The 13,222-nt window shown below is 32.0% G+C and overlaps 1 protein-coding gene across 9 annotated transcripts in view; it reads right to left on the bottom strand.

Moving 5' to 3' along the window:
• Window positions 1-13,222, bottom strand: part of Ascc3 (activating signal cointegrator 1 complex subunit 3) — a 355,403-nt gene that overhangs the window by 313,921 nt on the left and 28,260 nt on the right. For all 9 annotated transcript variants that reach the window (XR_007351808.1, XM_048814551.1, XM_048814518.1 and 6 more), the window contains exon 4: window positions 10,230-10,789. Coding sequence is in view for 8 of the 9 variants with exons in the window: in XM_048814551.1 (XP_048670508.1) it covers window positions 10,230-10,789 (560 nt within the window). In the remaining variant the exon portion in view is untranslated. The remainder of the gene's footprint in view (window positions 1-10,229; window positions 10,790-13,222) is intronic.

Here is a 13,222-nt window from a genome sequence, read left to right on the forward strand (position 1 = left end):
GGAAGGAGGGAGGGAGGGAAGAAGGGAGGAAGGAAAAGATGGCAGAAAGAAGAAGGAGAAAAAGATAGACTTGGGGGGCTAGGGTTGTGGCTCAGTGGCAGAGTGCTCGCCTGGCACGTGCAAGGCACTGGGTTCGATTCTCAGCACCACATAAAAAATAAATAAAATAAAGATATTGTGTCCAACTACAGTTAAAAAAGTATTTTAAAAAGAAAAAGATGGGGGAATTTAGATATAATGATAAATCTAATATTCTGCAACCATCAAAATTATATAATCGAATATTTTCATAAAAACATGCATATGAGAAAATTTTAACTAATAAAAAAATAGGTTCAAAATGTGATTCTGCAACCTGTACACTCAGAAAAATGAGAAATTATACACCATTTGACTCAAATGTATGATATGTCAAGATCATTGTATTGTCATGTGCAACTAATTAAAAAAATTGCAAGTTTAACAAAAAACAAGTAATTTACATTATAGACAAAGAATAAGATAAATTTGTACAATAAGAAAGTATTTCCTTATGTACCAAACTTGTCATCAAATTTTTCTGTCTGGTTTATTAATTTTTATTTACTGTTTGTGTTCAATAATACATTTTTCAAATTTCCTTGAAAATTTTTCATTAAAAATTAAATTAAAACTTTCATATGTATATGCATAGATGTATATTAAACACATATGTAACTTATAATTGGTTACTATAAAAACAAGGTATATTTTGAAATGCAAAAAAAAATAAAAATAAAAATAAAAAAAAGTAGGTTCAAAATTATATATACTATATGACCCAATTCTTAAAGTGTTTATATTTAAAAATTCATACTCCAAAATATTTATAGTGGCTTATAAATGCATAATGGTGACATTATAGATTCTTTAGATCTCATAATTTATAAATGTTCTGAATCTCTATAATAATGATATATCTTTTTAAATTAAGAAATGAAGTTGTATATAAAGATAAATGGCATTAACAACGGCAATCACACTAGAATTTCCATCACAATCCAGAAAAAATTAAAAGAAAAAAACTGGTATCTAATAAACAATAGTTAAAAAAATTAACCATAAAACTGGGGAAAAAAAACAGAGGGACATTAGAGAAAAAACAGCAGCAAAATTACAGTGAAAACAAACATTTTCTATGCACATTTTAATAATATATTACACTATGTCTACAAGTTTAAATCTCTTTAGAAAAAAAAAAAACACCTGGGTACACAAAAATGAGAAATAACAAAGTCCTTTTATCAATGCCCAAACAAGGAAATGAAAACAAAAAAATGTTCTTCTTTGGAGAAGATGGGAGAAACAATCAGTTCTCAACTAACTTTCATCTTCTCTACAAAAAATAGTGGCTTTAAAAGCAAAACAAAAGCCATAAGCACTATCTAAGGTAAGGAAGAAAGTAGTAAGGAATATCCTGGCCTCTTTGAATAAACTCAGGTTTTCAGACACTGAAAGGTTCAGAACTACATATGGATTTAATATCACAATCATTGTTGTTTCTAAAAACAATGATTATAGCCAAAGTCTCCAACTTAAAACAAAATAAATCAATGGATTGTGAAAACTACTTAAATGTTTTATCTTAACATTGAGGCATGTCAATTTAACAACAGACCACAGGATTTGCAAGTCATTACAAAACAATCTTAATTAGTTTCCTATGAGACTATTAGGATAGTCATTCTAAGACTGACAGAGTAAATGAAAGTATAAATGATGAAGTATAAAAGATGAAATGACAGCATTCTACACATCAGTACTACTGGAACACTGAACAACCATTTCTAAATTCTACTGATAATGGATTAATATCGATATGAAGAAAAACTGAAGGAGTTTTGCACTTAAAAAAGACTAAGGAATGAAAAAGTTAAGTGCTATAGTATGTTAAGAATGCAGTCATATAAGACCAGGTATGTATGACTTTGTTGTCCTACTGCAGTTATACAGGATTAATGACCAAAGTAACAGAAGTAGTACCAGTTCAGCAAAATAAATCATTTACAAGAGAACTACTCTAGAAAGGATATAGTACCTTCTGAAAAAAAGAAACTTCATTACAATAGATATGCCTCATTGTATAGTGATCCTCATTTGGATAGAATGCTAGACACAACTACTATACAGGGTTAAGAAATTCTATGATTCTAAACATTCTTTAAAAGTATAATTTTTGACTGGGGATAAAAAGTAGATTTTCTTTTGATTATCTGATGTAAAGTCTGTAAAAAAAGCAATATATATTAGGTTCTCCTAGCTGAAGAGACACAGTTTTAATCCAACCTGGTTGATACTGTTGTCTTCCTTACTGCTCAGTAGTGCTAATTCTACCAAAGAGAAAGTATGGCACCTACAGAAGGGAGAAACTTTTCATAAAGCAATGATACTAACTATATAATGAGATTAATAAAAGTAATAACAATGTTGTGAGGGAAGGGAAGATACTGGGGAATGAGAATGATCAAATTATGTGCATGTACAAATATGGCATGATGAATCTCACTATTATGCATTAAAAATAATAATATTGCCATGTTTCAGCACAGTAATATTTCAAATACCTACCATAGGTAAAAATAAATAAATAAATCACTGCATCCTGTTTGCCTAACTATAATATGCATTAAATTAGTGATTCTCAAACTGTGGTCTGAAATCTCTACAAGCCTTTCAAAAGGTCCATAAGGTCAAAATATTTCATACTAATAATAAAACATTATTTCTGTTTTTCATTCTCAACTTCTCTGGAGTACAAAGTAAGTGAAATTTTTCCAAAGTCAAATAAAGTAACATATGATATTAGTAGATTGAATGCAGAAGTCCAAACACTGAATTGATTTGCAAAAACATAATACAATTCATTCCATTCTTCATACTATATATTTTAGAAATTGTTATTCATATAAAATATTCTTTAATGTAAATGATTTAGTATTATTTTAAATGATTTATAAACAAACACTGATTCAATAATTTATTAATTTTTTAAACTTTACTGTATATATTTTTTAATACCTTTATTTTTTTTTATTTACAATGGTGCTGAGAATCAAATCCAGTGGCTCACATGTGCCTGGCAAGCACTCTACCACTGAGCTACAACTCTTGCCTCTTATATTAAAAATTTTTATGTTTTAATTTCTGATACCATTTCAATAGGGCTAAATAACATTTTTAAAGCCCTTAAAAGTATTTTTAAGCATATAAAATTTTTTTGAAAGCAAAACGTTTGGGAACCACTACATTAAACATGGTAAGTATTCTACACCAAAATTTCCAGGGTGCTAGAATCTTTATGATACAAATAAGCATGAATAAAACAGAGTTACCTCAGAAGACAATCTAACCAAATCTCTCCTACTTCTTGAATTAAGCACATTTCTGGAATAGGTCTAGTTTCAGACATGAACTTGTCTGGGTCAAGTAACACCATCTGCTTAGAGGCAAGAGATAATGCTAATAGCAAGTGTCAAATTACAAACGCTATAAAGAAGGAGCCCCATATGCACAAAAGCAAACTTTATGATTACATCAAAAAAAAACTCAAAAGTCACTTTTTCTAAGGACTGATTATAAAATAACTCCATCAATATTTACATTGGCATCAATAGCTCTGCAAATAGCATCAAATACTGAAATAATACTAAGAAATATGTATGCTCTAATACATCTATAATATGCCAGTCTTTCAGACCCCTCTTTTCATATTTCCCAAGACCCAGTCCTCAACCATCATTTGAATAATTACTTAAAATATCCACATATAAGGCATAGATAAAAATGTATTTTCTAATCTGTAAGGAGTACAGTCAAAACTGATATGTGCAAACACTGGTGCTAACCTTAGAAAGCCTAAGTTGATGAAACATTATGCTGGTTGTTTGATATATATTATCTCACAAATCCTTGCAATAACATTGTGAAGTAAATACTTTATAATATTTAGTTCCCAAGGCTGTGGTGATTTGCCCACCATAACAACACAGAGGCAGAGACAGAACTTGTCCTGGCTTTAGAAAAAAGAAATTCCCTCGAAGAATCTTCAGTACCTACTCTTCTCTTCAAAAAAAATCTCATGGTCTACTAGATAGAAAGGAGGTCTATGTTGGGGAAAAAGTCCCAGAATTTCTAACATTGCCCTGCTTTGTGACTGTCAAAAACAACTGAGCCTCAATACTTTTCATCTTTACAGAGGATACGGCTCCTATACTTTGCAAGACTGGTTGTGTCAAGGAGGAAAGCCTGGTCCAGACCTATACACTTCCTAGGGGGAAAATTTCTGTTGAAAGCCCATGAACTATACAATCACAATAGAACTAACCCTACCGCTACAATTCTGGTAATGAAACAACAAGCAGCAACAGGAAGACATCTATATCAATAATGGACAGGTCTTAATTAAGAAAACATAGAATGTTCAAGTCTTACCTCTGAAGATTAAAATACATTAACTTTAATAAATATTTTTAAAGTAATTAATTTCAAAAACTTGAAGAACCTTGGAGATTTCCTATTCAATCAAATGCTAAGGCTCAATAATCAAGACTATAGTCTTAAAGAAATTACTTGGTATCAGAGTTCAAAAGAAAAAATTCCTAAGGAGAGAGTTACTTAGAGGCTCAAGGTAGGGGACAAAAAGAGCACAATATTAGGAAAAGCTAAGAAGTGGCTTGTTTTATTGTTCAACACCTAGAAGAACACAGGAGTACAACTGACCCTTACGTGGGCTTAGATGTACCCATCAATCACAGAGTTGAAAATCTGCATATAATCGTTTTTAAAATTACTTGAGAACTTTATTAATAATTGCTTTCAGTTTCTTTAATTTTGAAAAAGTCAAATTGTCATTTTACAAATGAAAATAAAATTCTTAAAAATATCAACTGACCAGATATGCATGATTTTTAAAATTTTAAGGTATACAGAGAAAAAACAGGCTTAACACACATACACACACACACATCATTACCAAAGTGATATCTTTAAGTAAACATATAAAATAAAATAAAAACTCCAGGCTACACAGATAATGCAGAGAGTCCTAGTTATCTGGTTAAGAGACAAAAAGTAAACACTTAAGGTCTTCTATTCCAATATTTTGTTCATTTCTTATTGCTGGAATTTCATATTCATTCCTCTAGCTGAATGTGTGGATGATGATAGTGATGATAAAGATGACATTCACTCATCTGTCTTACCAAGCCTTGGGAGTGGATGAACTCTCAACCAGTGAATTTGCTGCTTTTAACTCTGCCATCTTGTGGCTTCGAGTTTCAGGACATCTATATATTGGTGACTGAAGTTGCTGTGGTACCAGTGTTGAGGGGGCTACTGACCTTTAGTCTCATCTCCTTGATATTTCTTATCCTTTTTGTTGCTGTCTTCTCTAGACTGTCTTAGGCAAGGAGGGTACCTGAAGAATCATGGTCTATATGCCTAATACATTTCTCTACAACTGGACTATCTTGTTCTCCTGCAGCCTGGTTGTCAGCAGCCTCCCTCACCTCTCCATGCACAGGAAGGTTGGAATATTGTAGTTCATGCCTCATGGAGTCTCCATAGGAGTAAGGTGACAACCTTCATCTTCAGTAGGACCAGCTTTGTTGGGCCTGGCCTTCCCAAGCACTCTGGGATCCCTCTTTTCTTTCCTCCCATGCTCACTATTCTGGTAATTCTCCTGGTAACTGCATGGAGGATTCCTACAATGTAAATAGCATCTACAATGGCTGAAGACTGCTATGTATTTATACCCTTGAACTGAAACTTTACCAGGGCCTATAACATCTTCCACCTCCACATCATTTTTTTCCTTCAACAGCATCAAATTACACAGTCTCTCCATCTCCTGCACTGTAAAGGTACTTCCTGAAGTTACTCTTTTATGGAAGTATAGTATACAAATATATCATTCCTGTTGGTTAAAACAAATCTATTCCTCAAAATAAACTTTTTAAGGTTCCTCAAACCTTCCCTGAGTAACTGTGTCCTGTACAACTGTCTGTGGTGCCAGGCACTGTGTCCATAGCACCGAGGGAGGGGCAGAGGGGCAGCAGGCAACTACTTGGCCTCACTGCTCTGACTGCTGAGTTTAGTGAAATCCACTGTCTGTTCTCCACTCCCAAGAGAACTCCACTTGTAACTTTTGTTTCCTCTAAAACGTAACTACTGATAATCTGCTATTGATTACATACACAGTGGGCTAACACATACTTTGCATTATGTGTGTGTGTGTATAAATAAAATATATAGTGGAAAATATGCAAGAACTTCAAGAGATCCTTCTTACTGTCATATGAAATTTATTGAAGAGGTGAACTGCTTACAAGAAGATAATTAGTATTTTAAGTGGATACAACATTTGAGCTCACCAAATCAGAAACAGTAGAGGGCTATCAAATTATTATAGTAGCAATGTACGCATTACTACGGTTAATTTTATACATATACAATTAATACTACAATTTTTAATGGCTTACATTTCTCTCATCTGCAAGTGATGCCATGTGTGGTATGTGTTTGCATAAGTTCTGATAAATTTTAACTTGTTATCAAGTTGGGTATATGCATAGTGGTAAATTATAACAGAGACTATTATCTATATACATTTGATACATTCATGACATGTCTTCTTCTTAGGTTTCTTGATTTCTTTTCTGGGCTACACTGTTCATCTACAAGTTGTCTCGAATTATTGCAAATCTTGAAAAAATCTGCATGTAAGAGGACCTGGGTAGTTCAAACCCAACATGTTGTACAAGGGTCGACAAATCACATGTTAAGGAACAAACATGCTTTCAGCATAGAAGTAGCTTTTTGTATGCTTCTTTTAATTTGTATGCAAAAATATGTTCCCATGGCTTTTATAAATTTCTGGAGCAACAGCAAACAACATGATTACTTAAACATTCTTAAACAGTCAAATAAAAGCTTAAAAACAAATTAAAATTCCTGTGCTATCATAGGAACTGGTTACCTTTTAATTACCCTTGAAAGAGGGTAATATAAGTGCACAGAAAAATTATTTAAAGCATAAAATTAATTGAAGCATAAAAATAAAAAACTTATACTGTGGAACAAAGAGATATCATAACGATTGCTAATTTTCTTTTTTGAAGATATTTTTAGCTGTAGGTGGACACAATGCCTTGATTTTATTTATTTTTTATGTGGTGCTGAGGATGAAACTCAGTGACCCACACATGCTAGGAAAGTGCTCCACCACTGAGTCATAACCCCAGCCCCTATTCATTTTCATTCATAGTTAAGAAAACCAAAATACTGAGGGGATGAACCTTTCAAAACTCTACAACTCAAGCCACTGGCAAATTGTAAAGTATTCACTTATGTGTTCAACTATCCATTAAATTCTGGTTGAAAAAGCAATGAACCAGACCAACTAGGCTTCAGAATAGCTTATAATATACTTTAAAAAGATATACAAGGATCTTCCCCTAATTGTCTCTTTCCTATTTGTTCTCCCTTGTCTCTTCTCACACCCCCTTTGCACATGGTGTTCTTTCTCTAGTTTGAAATTTGCTCCCTACTTTCCTGGTCCACTTGGAAAGGTTATATCTAGTCATATTTTAAGAGTTAGCTTAACCTTAAATTCCTCTACAAATACTCCTCTACAAATATAAAACCCTCTACAGAGTCTATGACTTGTTCTTTTATGCCCCCATTTGTATATAGTAGAATACCTATGATATTTTTAAGTGCTTTTTGTTGTGAAGCTTTCATTAATTTAATAAAATTTATTAGTCCCTTAAAAATTTCCATACATTTTTTTCTATTTGAACAGACCAACACATTCTTTAGGGAGCTTACAAATTAGTAAGAACAAACAGTAAACAATTAAATTTAATTACATATAAAAATATAAGGGACTGGGGTTATGGATCAGTGGTAGAGTGTTTGTCTAGCAAGTGTGAGGCACTGGGTTCGATCCTCAACACTACATAAAATAAATGAATAAAATAAATGTCTATCAACAACTAAAAAAATTTTAAAAAACAAGAATAATAAGGAGGAAGATACTTTTAAGAATTCAAGAGACACAGAAAATGGCCAGGTGTGATGGCATATACCTGTAATCCCAGCAACTCTGCCTGAAGCAGGAGGATCTCAAGTTTGAGGCCAGCTTGGGCATAAAAAGTTATGTGATATGTCTTTTTCTGTTTAATAATTAATTCAATGAAAGCAAGGTTGCTGTCTTATTCATTTTTTATGTCCATTAACTGGAACTGTACCTAGTAATATAGTATTCAATAAACATATGACAAATGGGTGGATATCCCCAGTCAATCTGACCTTGCAATGAAACCAATTATGAAAAAATCCTGAGAACCAGAATATATTCTCCCTTCAATAATGAGATTCAGTTATTTTAAGGGTGTGGTGATGAACTAAGAAATACAAACTTTATTCTAGATATTCAGAAGTAAATAGAATAGTTTTATGGTTTACTCAGAAAATACAATATCCATTAGTCTAATGTTTACAAGTTTCAGTTTACTACAATTAAATAGGCTATCTGCTATATATTGAATTATAATAAGCAAATACAGTAAGATTTTTTAAATCACAATTTTTAAAATAATTATTATTTCCACAGTAATAAATAAAATTCATTTAATAATGTAGAACAGATCTGATATAAGTTAAACCAAGTCTGAAACATTCAAGGTATATAAGACTGATCATAGAATTAAGAAAATCAGAAGTAAGGTATCTTACTTCCAAACTAAGGTTAATCAGCACAATATTTATCACTACCATGGGACTGTTCCCTCAAAATTTAGTTAGCTAATTCCCTAAATAAATAATTAAAAATTATTTTCCACTGTATTCCTGATACTTCAAATTATTTAAAACCTTAATTCCAATAATAACCACCAAAAATAATTATATCTATATTGTAATGAGTATTTACCATATGCTACTTTCCAGCTCATATATGGTATCATATTTAATGCTTACACAAATCCTTTTTCTTGATATTAGTATTCACTTGAGATAAGTCAACTAGAAAATGAGCTTCTGAGAGATTGGATTACCTATTCTCACAAGCAATAAATGGGAAAAGAAGAAATATCTGGTTTCAAAGCCTCTGCCCTTCCTATAATAGTATGTCATCTCTCTTTTTTTAATATCATCTCTCTTAATCTTCATCAAATATATTACTCAATCTATCCAGTATTAAAATTGGGTTGACCGTAATTTTAAATTTATGAAATGATAGCAGATTAAGGGCAAAACTAAAACCCTGAAGATAAACTTTTCACCACTTCAAATATAACCAAATTGCAGCACAAAAAGAGATTAAAATCATGCTTTCCTTCACATGACAGGAGAAAACTTATAAAAATACTTTATTGAACAAGTGATCTAAAATATCAATCCAATTATTTCTAGATCAATCTGTTTTTCAAGTTATGGTTTCAAACATAGAAATAAGTAAAAAAGTTTTTCTAAATCAATATGTCATTTAATATGAGGATAAAATTCCTAATATTTTTAAGTTTGTTATTTTTATTCACAGAACTCTTAGAAATATAAAATGCTATACAGTTATTACTAGAGTGCTATATAATTTATCATTCAAATCTATATTTTTTTCAGAATAAATGTACTAATTACAACAGGACAACAGATTTAAACAGGACTATCCCAATAACTGGCACACACAGAGGCTCAACTATTGCCTTGCGACTCTTCCGCTATTCATTATTCTGTCAGTCCTTTCGTAACTATACACTGGACAATTATATACATGCCTGCTAGGTAAAATCACTGGCTACATAATTGAGTCCTATAGCATAATGTTAAAAGAGTACTTTCTTTGCTAACTATCTATGTTTTAAAAAGCTATTTTGAGCCAGACACAATGCCTGACACCTGTAATCCCAGTGGTTCAGGAGGCTGAGGCAGGTGGATTGAAAGTACAAACTCAGCCTCAGCAACTCAGTAAGACTCTGTCTCAAAATAAAAAATAAAAAAAGATGGGAGTGTAGCTAAGTTGTTAAAGGTCTCCTGGGTTGGAGCTATATAGTTAAGTGGTACAATTTGGGCTTAGAATGCCATAGGCCCTGAGTTCGATTTCTAGCACATGCACACACACACATACACACACACACACAGACAAAATTTCAAAAGCCTGTTTCATTAAGATGGTTCACATTTACATAAAACTTCAATAACTTCAACCATACCTCATCCTGAAGTTCGTCACCACTTTTAACAGAAGCAAGCATGTCATATAAAGTACAGCAAAGATCTTCTATTCTTGGTGCTTCAGTCATTTCCTTCAAAGTTGCATTTAAGTACTTTTCAACTTCACACCACAAAAAGGAGCCATTTGTTTTTTCCACAGGCTTGAGCTCTGGGGTGGAATGCTCCTGAAAATGTTCATTCAGAAACTTTCTGTAATCTAGGCTTATAGTTTTCTGGGCTTCACCATTTATTGGCAGTTCGTCAAAGTGGTCCAGATCATGCATGTCAAATGAAAATGCTAAATTTTTACCAAAAAATGCTGTATCACTAGATTCCTTTTCTGTCTTCTGGACAAGAGCAGTAAGATCATCTTGATTAAAATGAGAAATGATTCGATTAGTGGCACTACAAGCTGTAGTAGCAGATGATGATGGAAAGGGACCAAACATCTGTTTGATAGCCTTTGTCTCCATGTGACCAACAGAATCCGTCAAGTGAAATGTCATAAACAGAAATGCAGCCCCACTTTCAATTGCTTCTCTCCCATTATCTGTTCCAACTATTCAAAAACAAAGAAACATTATTAGCTCAATTGAATCATGATTCAACTTACAATTTTCAAAATAAAATAACTACAAACATTTTGAGCTAAATCCCAACAGTCAAAACATACTAAGGAAAACAGTCAATTCAGGAGCAGAAAAATCTATGCCCAAATTCCTGAAGAATTATCCTAGGTAAATAAACCATTATCAGTAATTAATCTACATATAAGTTCAGAAACTACCTAACAACAATCCTTTCTTAGAAGAATTTATAACACTAGCTTAAATTTATTTAAAACCAAACTTTAAAGACTGATTTGATGAGCTACTTAAATAAACCATAATAAGTGCAAAAGAAAATCTGAATTATAGACTTATGGAACTGGAACAAAATCCCAATGATATATAACTGCCTTTCCAATTTGTACCATAAACATACATGGCAAAAGACAGATTAGACAGATAGACAGATAGACAGACAGATAGATAGAAGTGAGCTAGCTCTCATTCAAAAGCATGTAATATAACCAAGTCTGAATATAATTAAAGAGCCATATGATAAAGCATAAAAGAAAGCTGCTATTTAAAAGAGACCAGAAGGAAATTCCTCATTACATAGAAGGTAAAGGAACAGCTCCTAATTTCTTTAAGACTTGCCTTCTCATATCCAATTTTCAGAAAGAAAAGAACCTGTTATTTGTGACAGATAATTTCAAAGAATATTGTTACAACAGAAAAAAAAAAAAAACTGAAACTTTCAAGAGGTCCTAAAGTCAATGTGACCTACCTAAAGTAATAGTGGCAAAGTTAGTAATATAATTAACACTGGTACTTTCCTGAAAGCATGGCTCTGATATTATCACTCACAAATCTTAAACAGCTTACACAGCTGGATCCAGATTCCTACATACTTGGAAACTGAACCCATCACTTTTTTTTTTTCAGTCTTATTGGCTGTTATATATTTTCTGTTCTAATCAAAAAGGATTTTTTAACATTCAAAATCATCCCACCAGGTATGGTAACACCTATAGTCCCAGCTTCTCAGGAGGCTGAGGCACAAGGCACTTGAGCCAAGGAATTCAAAGCAAGCCTGGACAATATAGGGAAATACTGTTTAAAAAATAAATTAATTAAAATTTTTAAAGTTGGGGGGAAAAAAAGAGATCTTATGCTATGCTTAAGTCCTTTCATATACTTATTTGTCTTCTCCCACAGCCTCTGATTGTTCCAAATCCTGCCCACATTTACAATTCCAAATTTCAGTTGCCTGTTTCAAGGACGGTACAATGCTGTAGATTTTTTTTTAATCTCTTCACTGTAACTAGTTACATATGACAATTGGTTGATTTACACTAAACACAGGCCTCACTGACTACATTTTTACACTACAGCACAATGCCTCAGTAACATTTTTACTATATTGATACAGAAGAGTAACAGTTTATATGTGTGAAAATAAACCATTTTATAATATTATTCCTACTTTCTTTAAATATGAAGTCTTGACTTTTATTATAAGTTAATTTATAGAACACAGGCATACAATTTTTCCTCTTGTATTTAAGAAAACACATGAAAAGAAGCTGGTGTGGTTGCTCAGCAGTAGAGCGCTTACCTAGCATGTGTGAGGCACTGGGTTCGATTCTCAGCACCACATATAAATAAAGGTCCATCAACAAATAATAAAATATTGAAAAAACTCTATAAACGATATAGTGCTTTTAAATTAATTGAATGGGACTTTGTACATTTGACTTATTCATTATGTACCTTTCACTTCTTGGAGATTTAGATTTGGGACATTTAGGGATTGTGATAATTCTACAGATAATTAAACAAGTTTGGTACTACTGATATTAAACTCTGAGCAAAAATGGAATTAACATTTACAAACTCATTCTATATCTAAATTATAAATATACAGGCTTTTGTAAAGATGCCATTATCATCATTTTTCAAGCTGTATGTTTATAAAACAATATACTATAAACTTTCACAATATTATCTCCACTTTATAGATGCTAAAATGCAAACAGTTTGAAATTTTGGGTTAGATCAAACAACTAAATCATTAAACAAGATTCACAGCAATCTTAATTTCTAGACAAAAGTTCTTTTCACTACATCACACTGATTCCCTGTAAATTCCTAGAAACTAGATTTGTGTCTAATTCTTATTTACTAAATAAATTTAAATAAATAAATCTTGGGAAATTATGCAATAAAGTCCTACTATATCATTAAAATGGGATTAACTTAAATATTCACTAATAAATTAATGGTTAATTATGGTATAACCATAAATGGCATTCCTTAAACATGGAGGATTTACATATCTTGCCATAAAGAAAACACATTAAAAAGTAATGAGTCCATTTTATTTATTTTATTTTTATTTATTTAGCAGTAGCAGGGATTGATCCCAGGGGTACTCTACCATTGAA

The sequence above is a fragment of the Marmota marmota genome, unplaced genomic scaffold, assembly GCF_001458135.2.
Source record: "Marmota marmota marmota unplaced genomic scaffold, marMar, whole genome shotgun sequence".
NCBI lineage: Eukaryota > Metazoa > Chordata > Mammalia > Rodentia > Sciuridae > Marmota > Marmota marmota.